The sequence below is a fragment of the Chrysemys picta genome, chromosome 6 (genome assembly GCF_011386835.1).
Source record: "Chrysemys picta bellii isolate R12L10 chromosome 6, ASM1138683v2, whole genome shotgun sequence".
In the NCBI taxonomy this organism is placed as follows: Eukaryota; Metazoa; Chordata; order Testudines; family Emydidae; genus Chrysemys; species Chrysemys picta.
The window spans coordinates 44,953,392-44,978,649 of NC_088796.1; the positions used below are offsets into that span (position 1 = coordinate 44,953,392).

Consider the following 25,258-nt stretch of genomic DNA (forward strand, 5'->3'; position numbering starts at 1 on the left):
TATCATTATAAACAAGAGCAAACAATGGACTCAAAGATAAACCATGAATGTGTCCTTTGCATATCTTTCATAGTATAATGGGGATGGGGAAAGAAACAGTGGTATGCAAAATCTATTCAGAAAACCTAAAATGCACAATGTATAACTTTTCTTCATCTTCTGGTGGGATAGTCAGTTTTTGAATTAAGACTCAGTCTTCCAGCTTCATACTAATTTCATGCTTATATTGTGAACTCAGAGCAGGGCGTAGTCTTTCCATGTGTTTGTATGTCATGTAGCATGATGGGTCCCTGATCCTGAATGGAGCCTCTAGTCTCCACATGTATATATGATGGGTTGGATTTTATTTTTCAAAATCACCTAACTGAGAGCACAAGTCCCATTTAGTCAGTGGGCTTTTGACTTTTGAAAATCATGCGTGTGTGTGTAAATTACTATTATGACATCAGAGGTGAGATAGACAGCCCCCAAACCAGAAAAGCTTCTGTAAAGGCGTGTGATCTCTGTCCTGAGCAACTGCCAGGCTAAATTAAATATGATGTACTTAGCAGGCAGTAAGACAGCCAGGGACAATGAGGCAGCCGATAAGATAAGTTACAAGGGCTAGGGCATAGCATGTTGTAAAGAGTTGGGATCTCTTCTTTAGTAAATGGATGATCTGTTTGCAACTATTCCAGCTGAAATTGCAGCAAAAATGGGTCTTAAGGAGGGACTTGAATGAGGGGGGTCTGTGGGCAAGCTAATCAGTTCAGGAAGGGCATTCCAGGGGTAGAGGAGGGCCTGAAAGAAGGTATGAAGACATCTTTACACCTAATATTGAAGATAGTAAGGTGTTTGCCTGCTGCAGTCACAAGAAATTGATCATGTGAGATATCCACTTGTTTCTAATAGAGTACTGAATGAGGAGAAAAGGAAATGGCCAGAACGTGTGTGTTCTGGTGAGTAAAAATTGCCTGTTTGCGGGGGGGGGGAACATTGTAGCCTAGAACAAGATAGAGCAGTCTTAAGATTATACTTAAAACTTGGGGGCCCTGAAGGTGGTATATAGCCACCTTTCTCATTCTTTAGTCCCTCAAGGCTTGTGGAAAGCTGAGCTCAGCCGGACCCAGTGATCTAGTACTCCTGGTTTTATAATACAATCTATAATAATTTCCCTTATCTTACATATAATATTCCTTTTTGGAGACAGTCTGTGATCCCATTGGCTTTCTTCGCCATATTGTCTCTCTTTTCCTACATAACTGAATATAGAAGTAAATTATTTTACTGAACACTTTCAATTTAAGTTTACATATGTAGAAACATTTGTGATTCACTTACAGGGAAAAGAATGGTCTGTAGCATTAGGCAAGGCAAAGAAAGAGAAACCTACAGAGAAGTTTTACTCTGATTCAGAGGAGGAGGAATCAGCCAGTACTACTGACACCGGTATGTATGTGGCTACTAATTACGAGTCTCTTTGATGTATCATACCATCAAAATGTGGTGCCATTACAGCTGGAGCAGTTAAAAAAAACATCAGTGTTATGTATAAATGGGGGAATAATGCTTACACTTAACTTCATGGCAGCTGTGTGATAAGTACTAATTGTAAGGCTAATGTCATCTGTAAGTATGTAAATTACATGAGTTTAATAAACTTTACTTTGTTTCTTAGTTAAAATACATGGGAAGGCTTTACTCTTATCAAACTTGACTGATCTTGAGAGGTTCTGCAACTCACTGAAGTCAAATGTGCATACTGTTTAGGAATAAAAATGCCTACAGACATAGTTGGAGGGAGTTGCAGATATTTATAATCTCTCAGGATTGGATACCAAGTGTTTTAATTGGCTTTTACTGAGGTATCTGTTTTGGCCACATGCAATGGCATGTTAATACCCAGCTATGCTATAGTGCAGCGATACTCAGACTGCGGCTTGAGAGCCACAAGTGGCTCTTTAATGTGTATCCTGCAGCTTTTTGCAGCACATGATATTAAAACAGTGTGATTTAATTATTAACCAGTCAGGATACTTTTACTTTGTTATTAACCAATTGTAGTTGATAAAATAATACTTGGTCAGTCTCACTCAGTGAGAATAATAAATAAAAATAATAATAATATAAAACTAAATATTTCCCCTGTCATGCTGTTTAAATATGAATATATAATACTGTAGTAAATGAAACAATGAATTTACATGACTGTGGCTCTTTTGGTTAATGATGATCACTAATTTGGCTCCTGAACCACTGAGGTCTGAGTATCACTGCTATAGTATATTTTACTAGGTTTTCTATTAATGGAGGTTTGATTGCATTATGCTCTCGCTATAGAGTACCAGACTTTCTATTTATGGAGACATTGGGCTAATGATGGGGGAAAGAATGGCAGATGGTTCATATCAGAGGTGTTGTGTGAAATAAGTGAAGTAAGGAACTTTGTGTCCAAATACTCCAGTCCTTTAAGGGTACTTAAAGCCACATAAGCAGCTTCTTGAGGCTGCCTCTCTCCACTGCATCTGAATATAGTTCAGACATAGTGGGCAATCAGGACCTCAATGTTTAGCATTTGAGAATCAGAAGAATTAGCATGTGTGTATGTAAGGTTGAAATGCATGGAAAAGAGATGTTTTCACATCTGAATTCCCCCTAAAAAATGAGTGCATCTTAGTAGAGGAGAATTATTTAGGGTGATTTGTGGATGAAGCTAGAAAAGGATACATTTAAGTTAGACATTAGGAATGTTTTTCAACTATAAGGTTAGTTAGAGAATGAATAACTTATTGAAATAGGTGGTTAAATCATCGTCAATACAGGTGTTCAAGATTAAATTAAATTAAATACTTAGGCAATTAGTGTGGAGGGTAGTCCTTCATTAGAGCAAAGGCTTGGACTAGAGGATTCAGGAAGTCATTTCTTACTCCTTGTGTTTACATTTTTTTTTTTCAAGAGTATTGGTAAGGATCCTGGTACAACTAATTAATTAAGTGTCCTAATTTGGACAGGTACAGTACTGTGTGTTCAAGAGAACAGCCTTTTGAAATAGCAAAATTTACGAGTTAGGGATAAAGAAAATAAAAAACAAAAAACTTTTGCATTCTGGGTAAATATTAAATGAATCTGGTGAATAAAATTATGCATTTCTTTTATAGCTATATACACATTTGGGCTGCACTATGTATTACATATATAAAACTATATTAATAAAAATGTAAGATGCAGTGTTTTTGTGTTTTTAGAGAGTGAATCTACTAGTGAAAGTGAAAAAGAGAAAAATGGGAAGGAAGAAGGCAGCAGCATGGAGAATAGTGAGAGTTCAAGTGAAGAACTGAGTGACAGTGAATCAGAGAGCAAAGAAGGTAGTGCAAAGAAAAAGTTCAAAACTACTGAGGAAAGGTAAATATGTTGTGTGTTTTTATCCTTTAAAGAGCATTTCAGAATGCTTTGTCTGTTTTGAATACCAAATTAGGCTACTTTCCTGACTCAGTGGAAATATCTGAAAACATTGGCTTAAAAGAGCCGTAGACGCCCACACATTTTGACATTACCTTTTTCAGTATAATTTGAATGTATGTGTTTCATATTTTCATTAACTAAACTCTTCTTAAGCTGAATTTTCATACCTCAGTAGCAAAATCTTGGGGTGGCTTTCTGAAATAGAAGTAACCTTGGGAGGCTGGTTAACGGATCAGGCAGTTGTATGAAACACTTAATTACCTTTTGCGGCAATTTTGCTGAGGGCTAAAATTAAATCCTTCAACACTTTGCCATTATGTAACTAAGACAATTGATTTTTCTAAATAATGTTATATTAAAAAGATTATGATCCAAATAGTAGAGGCAAGGGCTGTGAAGGGAGACAGTTATAAGATATTTAAGTGTTAGCGTTTTTTAAGACTGTCCATTATTAACAGCGTTATAATGTATTAAAGTATCATTAAAATTTTGAGTAATTGGGGCTAATACCTTGGATTGTATGAATCTGTTTTTTCCACTGCTGTCAGCAAGTGGCCTCTGCAGACATGATCGCCCTTTACTCTGTAGCCTGCTGCCAGCTCACTTGATGAGTTTGCAGCTCAGCTCAGTCGTGGCTGACAGCGCTGATTGGGGCGCAGTACGCACTCTGCTCCTTTTATTACAGACAGTAATTAAAGCAGCTCGCCCTGCCACTTCCATAACAAACACAGCATAATGCCCTAATTATGACTTTATTAATTTAAGTCAGGATTTAATGATTTTAAAAGTGATTTATATTGTTTTTCCTGTTCAGAACAAATGAAATCTGTAGGTTAAATTAATACAGGCTTTTCATCATTGCAAAGTTAAAAAGCTAGTTACCAGTAAATTCTTTTCATTAGATTAACATGTGAAATTCTAAGTAGTAAGGTAAACAATGATTACCCATCAAAATTGAATGATGCATAATAAAATAATACTTTTATCTTGAAAAACTTATCTTAAAGCTAGAAGCTGTGTTTATTTAAAACAAATTGCTTTACTTATTGAACTAAAAGAATATCTGTCTCACAGTGGATTCTTTTTTAATGCAAATACTGTTGTATAGGTTCCATATAGGGACTGTGAGGAAACAGAGATGGGTTTGGTTGGCACCATTTTGATTGGAATGAATAACTATGTTTAAACAGAAGAAAATTGTGACTTTTTTTAGTGACCTCATAAATAAATGTTTGTGGAAGGTTTTTGTATATGCAGTTTAATTCTTATGTTCCTTCAAAAACCTCCCATTTGTTTCACCTTGGTTTTGAAAAACAAATATGTTCTTGTAACAGTTGCTTTCTACATGGGGCTGTAGCGCTCTTGTTCCATTTTAGATTAATGACATGTTAAAGCTACTGCCTTAAGCAGTATTACTTTCCTTTGGTTCTAAAAATATAATTTTTAGAGTTAAAATATAATTACATGTGCTGTGTAGTATTATCATATCTCCATTTTGAATAAGTTAGAATCATATTAGGTACAGAGAATTCAATTCCAAGAAATACTGATTTTTTTCTCCCAACTTTTTTCTGTCTCCTTAGATTTTTTTTTTTCTCCCTGTAAAATATTTTGCATCTTGTGGAACAGTAGCATCACAGGGCACATACCTTCATTTCCCCAAAGACTTAGCAAAAGTGTAAAATTTATTTAAAACCCAGAATCAAAACTTCCATTAAAAATCCATGCTCTATATAGTTGCCTTACTCTTGTTGAGTGGTATCTTGCCCTGTGAAATATTCCACTGACATGCATGGGCTATTTCAGTAAGGTACTACTCAGCATGAGAAAGGATGAGAGGGTGTGGCACAACAGTAGCACTGTGTGTTGGCCCATTCCAGCATCAGACCAATTCTTTTTATAAATGTTTCTCTTTCTAGTTAATTTAATTTAGAAGCATGAATGAACAATAGTAAATTGACCAGAAAAGAGATGTTGATTTGCCCCTGAAAAAGCTTTAAAATCCATCCAGATTCCTTTAATCAAAGCTTACCTAGTCTGAAAGTTTCTCAGTGTAATACGGTAGACACATTTTTCTAGAAAATGCCATAAATTTAGGACACCCAGACATTAGTTATTCTCTTAATAGTTATTGATGACTTTGTTTTTAGTGGTGGTTTATGACCTTTCCATTTTATTGTTCTTTTTGAAGTGTATGTGATTATGTAATTGATGGGTTTGGATAATGTGGTAAGATAGTTTATTTAGAGATACACAGTAATGTCTATATAATTTTGTGGATCTGTCTTGCTGTTTGTGCCATCTTCACCAGGTTTCAGTTGTAATGAGAGCCTGGTTTATTAAAGGTTTGGAATGCCAGAGTGTAGAACATTTTCTGAGCGTTTGTTTTCTATATGCCGGTTTCTTTTTTACAATCAGATATTGTTCATTATTCCTGGACTTTAAAAATGAATGAAGAACCTGTTCTTTTTACACATAGTGACTCAGATGACACAGAGAAGAAAACAAAGATGATTTCCAAAAAAAGGGAAAGTTCTGGTTCCTCTGACTCAGAATCTAGCTCAACAGAGGAAAGTTCATCGGACTCCGAATCAGAATCTGACTCTGAAAGTGATGCTGAGTCTAGGAAGCATAAAAATGCTATTGCCTCCAAGGTAAAATCTACATTACCTGTATAAAGCTGTGTCCAGTCATTCATGTATGTGTACACGTCTACCCCGATATAACATGTATTCGGATATAATACGAATTTGGATATAATACGGTAAAGCAGTGCTCCGGTGGGGTGAGGCTGCACGCTCCGGCGGATCAAAGCAAGTTCAATATAACGCGGTTTCACCTATAACGCTGTAAGATTTTTTTGCTCCCGAGGACAGCGTTATATCGGGGTAGAGGTGTATTTCTACTTTTTAATGGGCTCTGGGATGTAGAAATTCTCTGAGCTTATACTGTGTGTTAAAAATTAATTTTATTTATCCAGATTAAAACTCCTTGTATATCTAACATATATTTGAAAATACTGAAAACTTGGCTGAACCTTCTGTGTGTTCCTGGGGCCAGAGTTCAATCTCAGTTACATCATAAGAACATAAGAATGGCCCTGCTGGGTCAGACCAAAGGTCCATCTAGCCCAGTATCTTGTCTTCCGACAGTGGGCAGTGCCAGGAGTCCCAGAGGGAATGAACAGAACAGGTAATACCCAAACGATCCATCCCCTCCCCACCCCTGCACCGCCTTCTCCATCTCCTCCCCTGAGTGTGCTGTGTCCCTGCTCGTCCCCCTCCCTCCCAGAAAGTCCAAAGCGCCGCCAAATAGTTGTTAAGTGGCTGGGCAGCAAGAAGTGCTGGTAGGGACGGGGAGGAGCGGGGATGCAGCGCGTGAGGGGGAGGAGGAGACGAGGAGAGCTTGGCTGCTGGTGGGTGCTAAGCACCCGCTAATTTTTCCCTGTGGGTGCTCCAGCCCCGGAGCACCCACAGAGTCGGCGCCTATGCTTGTCGCTCCTTCCCAGCTTCTGGCAAATAGAGGCTAGGGACACCATTCTTGTCCATCCTGGCTAATAACCTTTGATGGACCTATCCTCCATGAATTTATCTAGTTCTTTTTTGAACCCTGTTATGGTCTTGGCCTTCACAACATCCTCTGGCAAGGAGTTCCACAGGTTGACTGCATTGTGTGACGAAATACTTCCTTTTGTTTGTTTTAAACCTGCTGCCTATTAATTTCATTTGGTGACCCCTAGTTCTTGTGTTATGAGAAGTAGTAAACAACACTTCCTTATCTACTTTCTCTACACCAATCATGATTTTATAGACCTCAATCATATCTCCCCTTAGCCGTCTCTTTTCCAAGCTGAAAAGTTCCAGTCTTATTAATCTCTCCTCATACGGAAGCCATTCCATACCCCTAATCATTTTTGTTGCCTTTTTCTGAACCTTTTCCAATTCCAATTAACTACTGATTTCAGTGTAGTTATTTCAGTTTTACAACTGAATTCAGAATCTCAGCCTCTGTTTAGCTGTTGAAGTCCCCTTGTGCAAATAAATTTAGGGCCAGATGTTCAAACATGTATGTAAAAAGTCATATGCACATTTGCACGCCTCTGTGTAAGTGCACAGATACCCCCAGTGAATTCTAGTCAAAGTTTGCTTGCACATACCTAAGTGTTTTGGGTATTTGCAAAACTAAGAGCTTGTCTACACAGAGTGTTAAAGTGCATTAGAGGAGTCTGATTTGTAGAGCTAACGTGCTGCATTCTAAGGGTATGTCTGGTCAGCTTGCAGTAGTGAGCTTCCCAGCCCAGGCTGACAGGCTTGGGACACTGGTGCTCGCACTAGCACGCTAAAACTAGCTGTGTAATCAGTGCTTTGAAGTTGTGGCTCAGGCTTGAGTTCAGGCTCTAAAGCCCACTTTCATCCCAAGGCTTCAGAGCCTGAGCTGCAACTTCAAAGCATTTTATACTGTGGTTAGAATGTGTTTTATTTCATAGGAGAGGGAGTATATAACGTGTTGTCGCTTCAGAATTGGGGGATACTCCCAAATTCCATGAGATATCTCATAAGATGCATAAAGTCCCAAGCTCTCAAATGTGGCTTTTAAGTTGGACTCTGAGAAGTGTCAATGTACAAAAATGGCACCATCTCACTCAGAAGAGCTGTTGTCTGGGTATGTCAGTCAGAACTGCTTACACGAGTGGGGATGGGAAAGAAGTTACCTACTTTTTTGCTCAAGTTAACATTGCAAAGCTGAAATAGCTATGTGTCTGTGCTGGATACTGTTCCTTCTTGCATATTAAACAAATGTTTGAAGGCAGTGATTTTGCAGAGTTATAAATGAGGGCACTGTTCAGCTTGCAGAACCTTTATTATGGATGGCAATGCATGAGAAGGAAAGAATCTAGCTCACCTCTCAGATTTTGGCTGAATTTGTAGGCCTGGAAATTAGCAAAGTAATTTTTTACTTCTAAGCTGATCAAAATCTTATGTTCGAGTCAATGTGGACATAATAAATGTGAAACCCAGGCTGAACCTTGTGGGGAAGGAGAACAATGAAAATTTCTGTGAAACGCTTTTTCCTATTGTCATCCAAAATGTTTTGTTCATTTCTACCCATGTATTTTTTATAGTAACTTCCAGGGTAGAGCCACACTTGAAAAGTCTCCATTTTAATTTTGATACGTTTATTTGAGCGTTAGGCATTTTAAAAATAAACCAAGCACTTTTCGTTCAAGATTCCTATTTATTTAAAGACCAGTTAATATAATCAAAACAGATGTCGCCTGACACTATTGTTGTGGATATGGAAACAGTGTGACATGTATGCCACAGTATGGATAAATGTGGAGACTGCTACTTTATTTAAAAGATTATTTGACAAGGAAACCACTCCCCAAACTACCTAGCAGGGCTGATCTAGTGCTGATTTCAACTGTGCATGAGGTTTCTACAAACCTGAGCGTGAGTCCAAGGGCAGTGCCTCCTCTCCACCCTCAGGCCTGCCCAGGAACCCTGGCTGGAAGCCAGAGTCCCAAAATATTCCCCTCCTCCACACAGGAAGTAGGAGAGATGAGATGAAGGGAGCCCATACACTGCATGAGACATGGAGGCCACACCCTCACTGTGTAATATTGTGCTCAGGGACCCTGCCCAAGCAGCTTGTTGAGTTACTGGACCTCATATCACCAACTGCAAAACACACACCCCAGGTCCTACAGGATAGGGGATGGGGGTGAGGGTAAGTGGATGAGAAAAAAGCACCAATCTCTCCTTTACCCACACGCTGCAGAACATCAGGAGGAACCAATGGGAGCACATGTAGTGCGGCCCCAGTAGCCCCAACCCCCTCTCCTTCCCCTCCACCCCCCAACCAGGGGAATTGGTCCCATTCATATTGCTTCCATACTCATCAAAGACTTGTCCTGGTTAGCAAGGTGAGCACAAGCAGCATTCCAATGTCAGCAAGTTTGTTCGTATGCTCTACTGCACTACTACCATGTCACATATTTATTCTAGAAAAGATTTTAGGTAGTTTTAAAAAATGTTTTTAGGAATAAACTCACCTGCTTTTCTGTATATTATAAAATATCCTTGTCTGAATGTTTTCTTTGTGTTTTACGAAACCATAACTCTTTTAAAGCTGGAAACAAAGCCATTAAACCTCTAAGCAAAACTTTCAGTGATTCAGAGGCCACAACTGGGGCTCTCTCAGGGCTACTGTTTTGGAATTTGAAATCCTTATGCATGTGTTTTTAAGCTTTGATTACACTGCTCTACAGCCAAAATGCTTCTGAAATAAATGTAGTCAAACTTTACTAATTCTGGGTCACTGAGAAAGAAAATGATGCTTAAAATTGTTGATTGGCTCTAGTTTTCAAGATATGCTATTGGGTCAGTATATACGACCCTTGACTTGGGAATGGCGGAGGATAAGTGAGTTATAAAGGGAAGGGATCTCAATTTAAACCAGAAATGACTAAAATACATCTTTGACTGGATCTATGAATAAATCTATGACTGGGTTTGGACAGTACTTGCTTTTTAGGCAAAACAATGAATGATGCAATCTGAAGCTGGTATTGCATCATACATGGTATGAATTGCATCATGTTATTCCTAGAAGTCATGGATGATGCAATCATAACGAAGCTTACATCACTCTGCTGAACAAATTGCCCTATATCAGCTCTAGAAATCATACAGTGTCGTGCTCTCTTATTTGTCAGTGTTTGATTTTGCAAAGGGACACATTTCTGTTTAGCCCAAAGTGAGCAGAGATGCCTCGTACTTGTGTGAACAGTGCAGATAACTTCTGCTATGTTTGTGGTGAAGTGACTTTTGCATCACAAAAGCGCAGTATAACCACTATGGTTAAGAAAGCCTATCACTTTTATTTTGGCTGCAAAATTGGAGATCAGGACAAGAGATGGGCCCCACACATATGCTGCAACACTTGTGCAACAAATCTTCGCCGGTGTTGAACAGGAAAAGGAAATCTATGCCTTTTGCAGTGCCAATGATTTGGAGAGAGCCAACAGATCATAGCAGCAATTGTTACTTCTGCATGGTATCTCCAGTTGGGAAAGGTGTGTCAAAGAAGAAAAAGTGGACTGTGCATTATCCAAACATTCCATCAGCTATACGCCAAGTACCCCACAGTGAAGGACTGCCGGTTCCTGATGCACCAGAATCATTCTCACTTGAGTCAGACGAGGAAGAGGATGAAACTTCTGGTCCTGAACCATCAATGTCACAGGACCCACATTTTCTCCCATTCTCCTCCTCTGAACCACACCTCATAGCACAAGGTGAACTGAATGACCTTGTCAGGGATTTGGAACTACCCAAGAGTAAGGCAGAGCTGTTGGGCTCCAGACTACAGCAGTGGAATCTCCTGGCAGGTGATGTTAGGGTTTCCATGTTCCGTGACCGTCAAAAGGACCTTGTCCCATTCTTCTTCATGGAAGGTGATCTTGTAGCCTGCAACAACATCGATGGTGTGATGGCAGCCCTCAACATCGTTCACGATCCAGATGAGTAGAGACTGTTCATTGATTTGTCTAAGACGAGTCTTAAAGCTGTTTTACTGCATAATGGCAATGTTTTGCCATCAATTCCAGTTGGTCATGCAGTCCATATGAAGGAAACCTATGACAACATGAAACAACTTTTGAGGTGCATAAATTATAACCAACATCAGTGGCAGCTTTGTGGCGATTTGAAGGTTGTTGCTCTCTTGCTTGGTCTGCAGACTGGATACACAAAGTACTGCTGTTTTCTCTGCGAATGGGATAGTCGTGCAAGAGATTCCCACTACATCAAGAAAGATTGGCCACTCCGACAGTCATTGGAGCCTGGGAGGAAAAGTGTTCAGCATCCACCACTTGTTGAATCAAGGAAGATTTTGTTACCACCCTTACACATCAAGCTGGGTCTGATGAAGAACTTTGTCAAGGCCATTGACAAAACACAAGCAGCTTTCAAGTACCTCCGTGGAAAATTTCCAAGGTTAAGCGAAGCTAAGATAAAGGAAGGTGTCTTTGTTGGTCCTCAGATTCGTGAACTTCTTTGAGATGATGCATTTGACAATGCTCTGCGTGGCAAGGAAAAGACGGCATGGAAAGCCTTCCAGTTAGTGGTAATAAATTTTCTCGGAAACAACAAGGCAGACAACTACAGGTTGCTGGTGGAAAACCTCCTCAAGGCATACAACATGTCTTGGTTGCAACATGTCACTAAAGATACATTTTTTTGCACTCTCATCTAGATTTTTTTCCGCCGAACTGCGAAGCAGCGAGCGACGAGCACGGCGAGCGATTTCACCAGGACATTGCAGCAATGGAGAAACGCTATCAGGGCAAATGGAGCCCATCAATTCTTGCAGACTATTGCTGGACAGTGACAAGAGATGCTCCATTTAATGAATACAAGAGACAAGCCAAGAAGCGCCGAGTAGACACTGAATAGGACTAAACTATGTACATAATAGTTTTTTGCCTTTTGTTTCATAATAAATTTTATTTATATAACCCTCTTGCTGATTTTTGAAGTGTTACATAAACAGGACAGGTGAAATATTATCATGTAAAGCAACCATAAACACATGAAAAGACCTAGGTTTACAATTTATGATTAAAACTCTACTATCTACACAATATACATAGACATAAAATGTAAAAACTTTAAATATCTTAGAAACAGTAGCCAATCAGTTGTTTTAATTGTCATATTTGAATTCAGCACATCAAAATACATAATAAATAGCACATTTTATCTCTGAAGCCGACAACTTCTCAAAAATTGTAGACCAGTGTTACAAGCAACGATGTAGGCAGTTGGAAGAAAGAGATGAAGAATACTGGCCATTGAGAGGTGGGCTTCAGTTGAACAATTCCAAACTTTTGCATGTTGTGTTGGTGCATGATCATACTGTTAAAATAATAGCAAATTGTATATTATCTAATATACCAATATTTTTCCCCATCACAAAATCCACCATTCCTCATCAACCTGAACTCTGTTCTCAGTAGCTTTGGTTGTATCCGTTCACTGAGAATGTGGGTTTTCACAGAAATAATAAGTTTCTGTAACTCTTCTTTCCAAAAAGGAGTTGGCCGCTTCTTTGTGCCATCCCTTCCAATATTGGAATTTCCAATTGAGTGCTTTCCGGTATCCAGCTGTGCAGTGTATGGAAAAATTGCGCCACACAACGTATACTGCCTTATCTCTGGTTTTAACTCACGAAAGCTTATGCCCAAATAAATCTGTTAGTCTTTAAGGTGCCACCAGACTCCTTGTTGTTTTTGCCTTATCTCTGTTGCTGGCTTATATCATCATTTTTCTGACTATGTGACCAAGTGTCTGTAACAGGTATATAGCACTAGTCATACACGTGCCTTCATTCTTGGAAAATTCAAGTACCTGAAGTTGACTATAGGTACGTCTGTGCTTAAGGCAGCGTGTAGAGAACAGACAATGCTAGCAGGGTATAAATATCTGTGTAGATGGTGAGGCACTGCTTATAGAGTAGAATTCCCTACATGCCGGAGCCCCAGGGGTATATACTTTACATGGGTGCTCTATGCGCCGAAGCAGTGTCTCTCACATCTACACTGCTGTTTTTAGTGTCCTGCTGCCGGAGCCTTTCCCCATTGCAGCAAAAGACTCTGGCGCGGGGGAGGAAGCAGGGAAAGATTCTGGTAACCAAAGCTATATGCTGCTGTGTGTAGCTATGGGCCTATTAGAGGAGTAGATGAGTGAGGTTGTGTGGCCTGCAGTGTGTAGTATGTCAGACTAGACAGTGGTCCCTTCTGGTCTTGTAGTCTGAGTGTGCTACACATACTCTACATGCTGCTGCACGTGTAGATAAGGTCTTTGAGTCCATGAAGTAGATGCCAACATTTTTATGAAATGGTAAATAAGAATTAGTTATATGTTGTTATTTATACCACTTCTGACTGGTGACGATGGAATTTACATCCGAATATCTCAACTTCAGAGAAAAATTTTACCTTTTTTCTTTTCCCCCAAAAAACCTTATTACAGCTTATGCTGGCTAACACTATAAAACTAAAACTATTCTTGATGCTACAAGATAAATAATGGGTACACGAGATAAAATTACTTCCTTGAGGGGGTTTTCTTGCTGGTTAGGGTGATCACTTATAGTTTCATAAATCATGAAAAATATTGTCATTCATAGATAAATGAGTACACCATATTTTTAAGTCTGGAATAAAATTTATTCTCTTCCCCCTCTCCAAAAATCAGTGGTACCATTTAAGTGCAGGATAGTACATAACAAGGTGTGAGAGATTTAGGTATTTTAATTGCTTCTGTGTTAGTCGCTTATATTTCAACCTCCGTCTCAATTCTCGTGTCTCTATACTTATACAAGACTTGTGGTTAGCTCACAGCAGCATCACCTGCAGTTATTCCTTACAGATCATATAATTTGGGAGAACTTTCCCTATTGAGTGTAGATACTTTCATCAAAACTAACTAATATTATTCTGTATAAACAGATGTAGGTATAGAGCATTTTTATTGTGCAGCTGCATGTATATTCTACATTCTTTCCTGGGTGTTTCTCCTAACTCCCTTCCATCCATATACGCAAATCTCTTGCCCCTGTTTAGTGATACTTTAAACCCAAGCTAGCTGGCAAGGCTGGGGTATGGGTTAGAGCCCAGGTTCTGCTTTCAATCAAGATGGTAATCTGCCTACTTTGCAGTGAGGATGTAAGCTAAATCACTCGAGTGCTGATAGCCCACTAGTGTCTTCCCACAGTAACTCCCGTGTGCCCAAGGTTCCAGAAGACCAGACAAGTTCTTACACAATTTACTGGGAAAGAATCATAGTGGTTCAGCTTTCTGCAGCACAAAGAACCATGGGATATGCCCCTGGAAGTCCTAGTAATACCCATGAGGAAGTGCAGCACCAGTGAGGACGCTAACTCAAGTATGTCTGAGCAGGATGGCTGCTCATGGTTGGGCCAGGCTGGCCTGGGTGCCAGTCACCCAAGCTTAACTCTTCAACAAAGACACCTGCAGTGACTTTGTGTATAATCATTAGAGCTTAAGCTTAGAGAATACAATCCTTTGTATAATGAAACCATCTCTGCCTTGAAGAAAACTTCTTATGAAACTTTGTGTCAGATAAGCAGCATTCCTTATAATGCAGAATAAAATAGTAATCTCTGCTGTATTGTATGAAGAACATTCATGATTATATCACAAAAGATATTGTTGTATTACAATTGTACATTATGTCCCATTGTTAAATATACAGGTGCAGAAGGCTTTGTTTAAAATAATGTATTTTAAACTGTTGCAAATTATTTTTCACTAGAACAGATTTTATTCTGCATTTCAGTTCTATTTCAAGAAAAGTTTACCTGAAAAATATATTTGTGTGTGTGTGTGTGTGTGTGTGTGTATAGCTTTGTATGTTTACACACATTATAGATATACTAAATATTTTATGACAGGTTTCAGAGTAGCAGCCGTGTTAGTCTGTATCCGCAAAAAGAACAGGAGTACTTGTGGCACCTTAGAGACTAACAAATTTATTAGAGCATAAGCTTTTGTGGACTACAGCCCACTTCTTCGGATGCATATAGAATGGAACATATATTGAGGAGATATATATACACACATACAGAGAGCATAAACAGGTGGGAGTTGTCTTACCAACTCTGAGAGGCCAATTAAGTAAGAGAAAAAAACTTTTGAAGTGATAATCAAGATAACCCAGTACAGACAGTTTGATAAGAAGTGTGAGAATACTTACAAGGGGAGATAGATTCAATGTTTGTAATGGCTCAGCCATTCCCAGTCCTTATTCAATCCTTTGTTGATTGTGTCTAGTTTGCATATCAATTCCAGCTCAGCAGTCTCTCGTTGGAGTCTGTTTTTGAAGTTTTTCTGTTGTAATATAGCCACCCGCAGGTCTGTCACTGAATGACCAGACAGGTTAAAGTGTTCTCCCACTGGTTTTTGAGTATTATGATTCCTGATGTCAGATTTGTGTCCATTAATTCTTTTGCGTAGAGACTGTCCTGTTTGGCCAATGTACATGGCAGAGCCTAACCTCAGCCTAGATCAATCCACACAAGCGGTCCATTTCCTGGACACTACAGTGCTAATAAGCGATGGTCACATAAATACCACCCTATACCGGAAACCTACTGACCGCTACACTTACCTACATGCCTCCAGCTTCCATCCAGGACACACCACACGATCCATTGTTTACAGCCAAGCTCTAAGATATAACCGCATTTGCTCCAATCCCTCAGATAGAGACAAGCACCTATAAGATCTCTATCAAGCATTCTTAAAAGTACAATACCCACCTGCTGAAGTGAAAAAACAGATTGACAGAGCCAGACGAGTACCCAGAAGTCACCTCCTACAAGACAGGCCCAACAAAGAAAATAACAGAACACCACTAGCTGTCACCTTCAGCCCCCAACTAAAACCTCTCCAGCGCATCATCAGAGATCTACAACCTATCCTGAAAGATGATCCTTTACTCTCACAGATCTTGGGAGACAGACCTATCCTCGCTTACAGACAACCCCCCAACCTAAAGCAAATACTCACCAGCAACCACACATCACTGAACAAAACCACTAACCCAGGAACCTATCCTTGTAACAAACCCCGATGCCAACTCTGTCCACATATCTATTCAAGTGACATCATCATAGGACCTAATCACATCAGCCATACCATCAGGGGCTCGTTCACCTGCACATCTACCAATGTGATATATGCCATCATGTGCCAGCAATGCCCCTCTGCCATGTACATTGGCCAAACAGGACAGTCTCTACGCAAAAGAATTAATGGACACAAATCTGACATCAGGAATCATAATACTCAAAAACCAGTGGGAGAACACTTTAACCTGTCTGGTCATTCAATGACAGACCTGCAGGTGGCTATCTTACAACAGAAAAACTTCAAAAACAGACTCCAACGAGAGACTGCTGAGCTGGAATTGATATGCAAACTAGACACAATCAACAAAGGATTGAATAAGGACTGGGAATGGCTGAGCCATTACAAACATTGAATCTATCTCCCCTTGTAAGTATTCTCACACTTCTTATCAAACATTATGCAGCAATTCTGTAAGCCTCTGCCACATGGAAAGTCTTTAGATTAATTTTACTGTTCAGACACCAAAATAAAATATAATTGTTTGCATTGATTCTAGATACTGTAAAAATCTAAGATGAAACTTGAAGGTATAGCTTATGTATCATGTGGATCTGATCCTACCATTGATTGCACACTACCATTGATTGTCAAGTATCAGAGGGGTAGCCGTGTTAGTCTGAATCTGTAAAAAGCAACAGAGGGTTCAGATGAAGAAGTGAGGTTCTTACCCACGAAAGCTTATGCTCCCAATACTTTTGTTAGTCTCAAAGGTGCCACATGACCCTCTGTTGCTTTTTACCATTGATTGCACACTCATAATTTCCATTTACTTTCCTGGGAGTTCTGAGTATGCAGGGCACTAAGGATTGGCCCGTCATGATTGTTTGTGTATATCGGTGGTTCTTAAACTTGGGCCACCACTTGTTCAGGGAAAGCCCCTGGCGGGCCGGGACAGTTTGTTTACCTGCCATGTCCGCAGGTTCAGCCAATCGCGGCTCCCACTGGCTGCAGTTCGCCGCTCCAGGCCAATGGGGGTTGCAGGAAGCGGCGCGGGCTGAGGGATGTGCTGTCTGCGGCTTCCCGCAGCCCCCATTGGCTGGGAGCCGCGATTGGCCGAACCTGCAGACACGGCAGGTAAACAAACCGGCCTGGCCCACCAAGGGCTTTCCCTGAACAAGCAGCAGCCCAAGTTTGAGAACCACTAGTGTATATCACATAAATAGGCTGTATAAACAAAGCAAATTGTGCTTATCCTACAAAGGTCACATACAAAGTTTTAAAACATCTGTTCTTTGCTGGTCACCATTGTGCACTTTAGCTGATCTATGCAGAGGTGTTTTGGTTTATTTTTTTTGTTTGTTTACAGAGGTCCCCAGTTGTATAATCTGATCAATGTGGTCTGACACTTTCTCCCACATAAAGCCAATGGGATCAGATTTGGATTGTGGGGCCTTCCCATTTGGATCAGGTGGTAGATTGTGGGGCCAAAGATTGTACTTAACTGTGGTTTGTTTGTATTTAAACATCTGATTATTTATTAGGGCCGACAAGTGTGTGTATACACACGCGCGCACACACACGCATGCATTAATAGTACGTTAATAAATGAATTGATCATGTTCATTGTGAATTTAAAAAATTTCAACTTTAAAACACTGCAGAAAAGAAAGCAGACCTGCATATTATAGAGAAGATAGCTAAGGTTTGACAGGAATATTTCCTACAGTAAAGAGAGGTACAAGAAATAACAGGTTTAACTTTCACTTCCACAACAATTTACATAAAGTCTATGTGGATTGAAGTCTTCAGATTTTACATTACCTCTGTAAATCTCACATATTTGTCTTGTGTGAATGTAATATGCAGTTTTAGCTCTTTCTATTAAATGATCCTATATTGTATCAAAAGCATAGATTTGTGAAGTTATGAAAGTGCTATTTAAAGAGAGCCACCTTGTGTTCTATAAACTGCTTTAGAATGGAACGACCCTCATGAAGGTGGAAGAATTTTTTAAACTAAAAAAAAAAATAAATATCTTATTGGCGTTTATGAACTGAGGTTTTTTTGATTGTCCAGTCCTTACAGTTTCTATATGAGTTTGATCCAGTGTACAAAGAGACATAAGATCATTGTTGTTCTTCCTCTATAATTCAAATTGAAAATAGTTCATGTAAATATTATGCTGTATGAAGCAAGAAATTAACATTGACTGTGTTACATTTCCAGGTTCACTCCAGGTCCAATGAACTTTATAGTATGTTGAGCCTATTTTTGAGTTTGTTTTCCATTTGTTGTTTCATGGTGTGGTCTTGAATCAATACCTTATTTAGCACAACAACCATTAAGAAAAATGGTTGCATTTTGTATAAATATTTTGCATCTGCATCTACGTATATTTTCTACTATGGAAAATGAGCATGTAAAATGGCCCCAAATCACTTTTTCAGCATGTAATATTTTTAATGTTTTCACGTTTCACTCTTTACAAATTTAACTTTGAAAAAGCTTGTTTTATTTTATTTAAACTACAGTGAGTAGAGAATTCACTTTTTTACCCTGCTGTTTTGTATTTCATTTTGCAATAGGGACACTCTGAGGTATTCAGATACATAATCAAATATTGTAGAAATAAAATGGAGATTTGAGGATGATGCACAGATAAATAGGAGTTTCTACATTGGGATTTTAAAATCAGCTACCGTTAGCGTCCTTATACAAACCTAATACAGTCACTCAGCTGTTAAAAACCTGATCCACTATTTAAAAAAAATATACAAAAACAAATTGTCTATCTTTCTGCCTGATCTCTTTTCAAGTGCTAACACAATGGGAACAGTGGGTGATCTGTCAATGCATTTGGATTGTCAATGATGGTTTTGTATAAATATTGGGAGGCTAAAAAATAAAATTCACACAGTAAAATATGATTTCATCTGCCTTTTCTCTGCAGCTCCATGGCTCATGCTGTGGTGTGAAATTCTCATTTTACACACTTTGCAGGCGGAGCACATGAATTATGTATTGAGCAAGAGAAATCTCCTGCTTCAAGTCCTATATGCATTTATCCAGGTTCTATCTCTATTACCAAAATGAATTGCAAATGGAGAAATGTTTGATAGAATATAGCTTAACTTCTTTGTTTAGCATTCAGCTTTTTTTCCATAGAAGGTTCTTTCAGTAGGAAGCTGTTTTGATTTTACTGTGGATTTATTTAAAAAAAAAAAAGAAAAATGTCACAGAGAAATGCCAAACATCAGAACCTTTTTGTAGCCTTGATTTGGAATGCAAGGCTTTTTTTTATTCAGTAGAAATAGCTCCTGGTAATGTTGGTTTCCATTCCTGGCTATTTATTATTCCCAGAAAGCCAATGAATTTCTTTCTTTCTAAAATTCAAAGAAAAAAAAATCAAGTTGTAATGAGAGAGACCAATTTAACTTGCCTTGTCCTTATGTTTGCTTGTGACCTGATGTATATTTAATAGTGTTTACAGGATCCTGGTTATGAAGTAGAAAACAAGACTTGCCTCATGTTTTAACTTTATCTTGATTTAGTTGGTTTGATTTTTTGGGTGGGAGGCTACAGTTCCCAGAAGGCCCTTGTATACTGTTGTTGTTTGAAGGAAAACTACAACTATTGTGCTCAGCACAGCATTTTAATAAGTCACATAATGACATGACATTTTCTGCCATGTATTACAGAATTGAAATAATGATCCTGTAGTTGCGGTTATTCTCCAAAAATATTTTGGGAAAGTTAAAGGAAAACCTGTTCAGGCCTTGAGTTACATGAGCCCAATAGGGGATGTTTTTCACACATCTAAGATGAACTGCAAAACAGATGAAAATTGACTTCAGGGCAGAAAATACATTTTAATTGTCTTTTAAAGAGTCATTTTTCAACCTCTGTGATACGTTCTTATTAGTTGCTGGTTCAGAAAAGCTATTCCAGAATGTAACACCATGAATATTGGAAGTCTTCATTGAAATCATGCACTTAATTTTATATTTGTGGTGTCACAAAATGGTATATCGTTGAAATCTTCAGTAAACCAGAGGAGTACTACGAGGATGTAATGTGGTGGAAAAATTGGTTCAAGGTTCAGTGTACACTAAAAATGGTCAGATCTCAACCTTGAATCTGAACATATTCTAATTACAGGTGGGCTATTTGTGTTCTTAGAATCAAGACAGCTCGGCCTATAGTTTTGATTCTAGTTCTATCCAGAACTGGAATGGGTGTATTCCTTGGTTAAGATGTGGCTAAATTCTTGTGTGTTACTGGTCTTTTAAGGGGAGGGTGGCGTCTTCGTTCTGTGTCCCCTTCCTCTTCTCATTTTTATCATCTCTCCCTTGAGCCCCAAAATGTAAATTTGGTGGTAGTGGAAAAGAAAAATGGGTTGGCCAAACACACCCTCTTTTCTGCATTATGTACCCTCAACCCGGATAAGAGTACAGGGTTGAATGAGCAGCTGCTGCTCCTCAGATGGCTGTCGTTTCTTCTGTGCTTATCTTTCCTATCAATTATTAGTATTATTATTGCTGTGTTGCCAACTCTCATGACTTTTATCATGATTCTCAAGATATTTGATGTTTTTTCTTAAAGTTCCAGCTACTGGAGGCAAGTTATTACAAGAGATTTTGGATTTTTTGGACTTGACTCATGATTTTTTCAACAGATGGAGTTGGCACTGTTGTTATTGACAAACTCAGGACTTCCACTCTTTCCCCACAGTGGCCCTTTGTGAGAAGGGGACACTTTTTTGGTATTGAATTTAATTGGCTGCATGAGAGTTTGGTTAGGAGTAGGACTCCAGAAACCGAAGAAAGGAGTTAAAAATCTTGGACAGTCCTATCCAGAATGGGTCAAGTAATAAGGATGAAACCGTAACCAGGATTAGCCCTTGAACCTTAATCCTACCATAAAGCAGAGTCATATGCCACTGCTTTACCATTTGTGTACTGAATGCCTTCCCTTGTCCATATCCACAGCCCTTTTTTGGTCAGGAGGAAGAGAGTGGGGACATGCATCACAGATCTTAACTCAGTTTATATTATGTCCTTTGAATGTCTTTTTTTTTAATTGCAAAAAGAACAGGAGTACTTGTGGCATCTTAGAGACTAACAAATTTATTTGAGCATAAGCTTTCGTGGGCTACAGCCCACTTCATTGGATGCATGTAGTGGAAAATACAGTAGGAAGTTATTTATATATATATATATATATATATATATATATATATATATATATATATATATATATATACACATACACACACACACAGAGAGAAAATGAAACAATGTGTGTTACCATATACACTATAAGGAGAGTGATCAGTTAAGGTGACCTGTTATCAGCAGGAGAGAAAAAGAACTGTTTGTAGTGGTAATGGTTTCTCTTTTGTATTTTTACTTTTAAATTCATATTTGCCAACTATAGAGTCCTTGAGGAGGAATTCATGCTTAGACATGTTTGAAAAAGTTCAGTTATAAAATAGATGTTTAAGGTGGAAATTTCACAAAAGCACATGCATGCCACAAAGTTAAGCATACATCAAGTAGAGTCATAAACATACTTGGCACTTATTTAAAAACATCTGCCTGCCATGCAAAGATCTCATTAACACGTCATAAACATTAGTAATTTAATATCACTATGCCCCAGTAAGATAGATAATTATCATCTCCATTTTACACATGAGAAAATTAGGCATGGAGTAGTTAGATAACTTGTCAAAGATTACACCAAAAGGGAGGAAGGATGGTCTTCTGGTTGTTGCCAGACTGGGACTCTGGAGACCTGGATCTGCCACAATTTCCTCTGTGACCTTGGACAAGTCACTTAATCTATCCTGTGTCTGTGTTCCCTAAAATGGGGATAGTATTTCCCATACCTTACAAAGGTGTGTTGTCGACAAAATTCTTCTATGATTTATTAATGAGTGAAGAGGGTTATATACATACCTAGGCAATCTGGATTCTATTTCTGGCTGTGAAACACTTTCACCTGTTTCCAGCCTGCACTAGCCACAAGACCTTCTGTCCCCTGGCATGCCTGAATATATACGAGTATATTAATATTTTGGAAATGGTATGTATTTGGGGTTGTGGGCAGCTTGGAAGTAAATTAGAATAGCCCTAAAGCTGATACCCATGGTAAATTTACCTTAAAATAGGACATCTGTGGAGTTTTCCATCTTCCAGTGCTCCTTGACCTGTCCCATCTCCAGTAACAGCAAGACTTCACTTGGAGTTATGCTACAAGTTCATTTGCACTGGCAGCTGGCAAATAGATAAGAGAGGTTTTGTAGGTACAAAGGGGAAGACCCTGGGTATTTATGCCGACAGGGTTCTGAGCGGTTTGTCAGGCAGTGATTCTTTGGAGAATGGTGTTCCCCTCCATCCCTGACAGACCTTCAAATCCCACAAGTTTAATAGATTTTAAGGCCAGCGGCAACCATTACATGATCTTGTCTGACCTCCTGTGTACCACAGGCCATTAGTTTTCTGCCAGCTACTCTTGCATAGAGCCCCCTAACTTGTTTAACTAAAGCATGTCTTCCAAAAAGGAATCCAGTCTTGATCTGAAGACGAGATTGAGAATCTGCCATGTACCTTTGTAGTTAGTTCCGATGGTTTATCATTCTCACTGTTAACCATGTATGCCTTATTTCAAATTTGAATTTGTCTGGCTGTGACATCCAGCAATTGGTACTTGTTATGCCTTTCTCCACTAGATTAAAGATCTGGTGTATTCTCCCCATGAAAGTACTCATACACTGTAATCAAGTCACCTCTTCATCCTCTTTTGAGCTCTAAGTATCTTACCGTGTAAGGCATTTTGGTCATCTCTTAAATCATTTGTGTAGCTCTTTTTTGCACCAAAATTTCTCCAAATTTTCCACATCTTTTTAAAAATGTGGATGCTGTACATAGTATTCCAGCATCGGTCACCTCCCTAATCTGACTCTCCTGGTTATACATCCAAGGATCATATTATGCCATAGCATCACACTGGGAACTCACATTGAGTTATTTGTTCATTATGACCACTATCTCCCTTTTAGACTCACTGCTGTCAAGGATAGAGTCCCCCATTCTGAAGGTATGGACTGCTTTCTGTCTTTAGATGTGGCTGTATTAAAACAAATTTTGTAAGTAGGTTGTATTAAAACAAATTCTGTAAGTAGGATCCATTCAATCTGGATTGCTTGGTATGACTGCCCTGTCTTTATCTACCACATTGCCAATATGTGCATCATCCACAAATTTTAAGATTAAGGTTGTAATTCTTTGTGGCAGGGACCATCTTTTTATTGTTTGCACAGTGCCTGTATTGGATCAGTAGTCCATGACTGGGTCTTATATGCGCCACTTCAGTACAAATAATAATATTGCATTCATTTGGATGAATTTGTGAGATCAGAGAAAGCAATATCACTGCTTAAGATTGGTTTACCTTCTAAAGGCGTGGTTTCACCAGATTTTCCACTTGCATTCTCTGTAGAAAATCCTGAAAGGTTCAGTCTCTCCCTAGAAGTTTTATTTGAATACTACATAGTAAAACAAGCTTAGTAGAGGCCTCAAATGTTCATTTTAACTAACAAGTTTTTTTGTGTGGAATACAGTTCAGTTTATCCATGGTAGGAAATCCTTCTCACAAGGTGAACTCTCAGCATGCTGAGCTGATCAAAATGGGTATATTTTTTCTTTTTAAAGCGAAGAAAATATTTTCTACTATTATAAAAGTGTTGAAGAATCTCTTTACTGGCATCACAAAAATGAAATATTCATATATTTTGACAGAGAAAACAAATGGCAGTACCAGAGAAAAAAGCTTCTTCTAAACAAGATGTGTCCCTATTAGACTTGGATGATTGTAAGTAATTTGGTTATATAACATTATTTATTTCTTTAAGAATGTGATCAAAGAATCTTTCATGTCAACAAGATAAATTCCTAATAATTTCCATAAATTTTAAATGGCTGAAGTAATGATCCTGTTCATTTATCATACCAATTAACTGGCACACATATAGATGTTAGTAAAATCACATACTTGCTCTTTTAAATGTGTAATTTGAAATTTGTGCTTGTCAAGTTTAGAATTCTGTCAGATAGTATCTTTTTTTCATGTGCTAATATTTGAAACATGCATTTGTTTTGTATGTCGTGACTTCATTTACCACTCAAGTCGAATTATTGCCTCAGGTGTACCTTAGACATTCCTTAGTATGTATTGATTTAGTCAGTCTGGCAGCTAATTCAACTACTATAGAGAAGACATTATGAATTAAAATTTGAAGACCAGATAACAATGCAGTACTAAAAAAAGATGGAAAGATCTGGAACTGTTTTCCTGTCTAAACCCTGTAGTGTGGATTCTTTAGGATTGTATAGGTCTTATTTTCAGACTCGTTTCTGAAAGTGAAATGCATACAGAAGTCATATTTGAGTCAATGAGAGACAAGCATGTGGAATTTCTAAAAGATTTAGGTCTATTGTCTTTAATTTTCCAAACACCATGAAAGAATATGGCACTGTTCATGTAGCACAGAAGTAATGAGTATGAAATACACAGGAAGAGTATGAGAGTAGCAATGGAGGAGAAGGAACAAAAGACTATTATATCAATTTAGAAAAGGAAGTTGTATTGAACATATGACGTAATAAAATCAGTAAAGTTGATTTATTACATTTTCTTAGTTTCTGTTGGACTCCCACCGTCATTCTTCAAAGCACTTTACATTAAGTTCAGACTTTTTGGTAAATATGAATTTCACCTTGGGAGTTTGCTATTATCTTCTGAGATATACCAGGTTAATATCTTCCTAATTTTTAAAAAATGCTTGAGCATAACTCAGCTAAATCAAGATGCTAACTTAGCATCCATGCTATTAATTGAAGTATTTAATTGCCTTTAACAATGTATTTCATTTTTTAAAATTGTTAAATCCACTTCTATCAACTGTTCTTTTCCTGCAGTCAATCCTGTGTCAACTCCTGTAGCAGTTCCCACTCCAGCTATTCTCTCTCCAAGTTTAGTTGCTGACCTAGAGGGTTTAAGCTTGTCAAGGTCATCAGTCATTGATGTAAGTAATCTTTTTTCCCCAAGAAACCCCAACTAAACAAAAACAAATCCACTCAATTTAGTTATTTC

General features: G+C 38.4%; 1 protein-coding gene across 12 annotated transcripts in view; it reads left to right on the plus strand.

The window, feature by feature from the left end:
• Positions 1 to 25,258, plus strand: part of AP3B1 (adaptor related protein complex 3 subunit beta 1) — a 580,418-nt gene that overhangs the window by 471,503 nt on the left and 83,657 nt on the right. For 10 of the 12 annotated variants that reach the window (XM_065550060.1, XM_005288300.4, XM_065550061.1 and 7 more), the window contains 5 exons: positions 1,323 to 1,428; positions 3,225 to 3,381; positions 5,921 to 6,095; positions 23,905 to 23,977; positions 25,084 to 25,190. In XM_065550060.1, the coding sequence (XP_065406132.1) occupies positions 1,323 to 1,428; positions 3,225 to 3,381; positions 5,921 to 6,095; positions 23,905 to 23,977; positions 25,084 to 25,190 (618 nt within the window). The remainder of the gene's footprint in view (positions 1 to 1,322; positions 1,429 to 3,224; positions 3,382 to 5,920; positions 6,096 to 23,904; positions 23,978 to 25,083; positions 25,191 to 25,258) is intronic. The other 2 variants (XM_065550063.1, XM_065550059.1) reach the window with 1 other exon arrangement.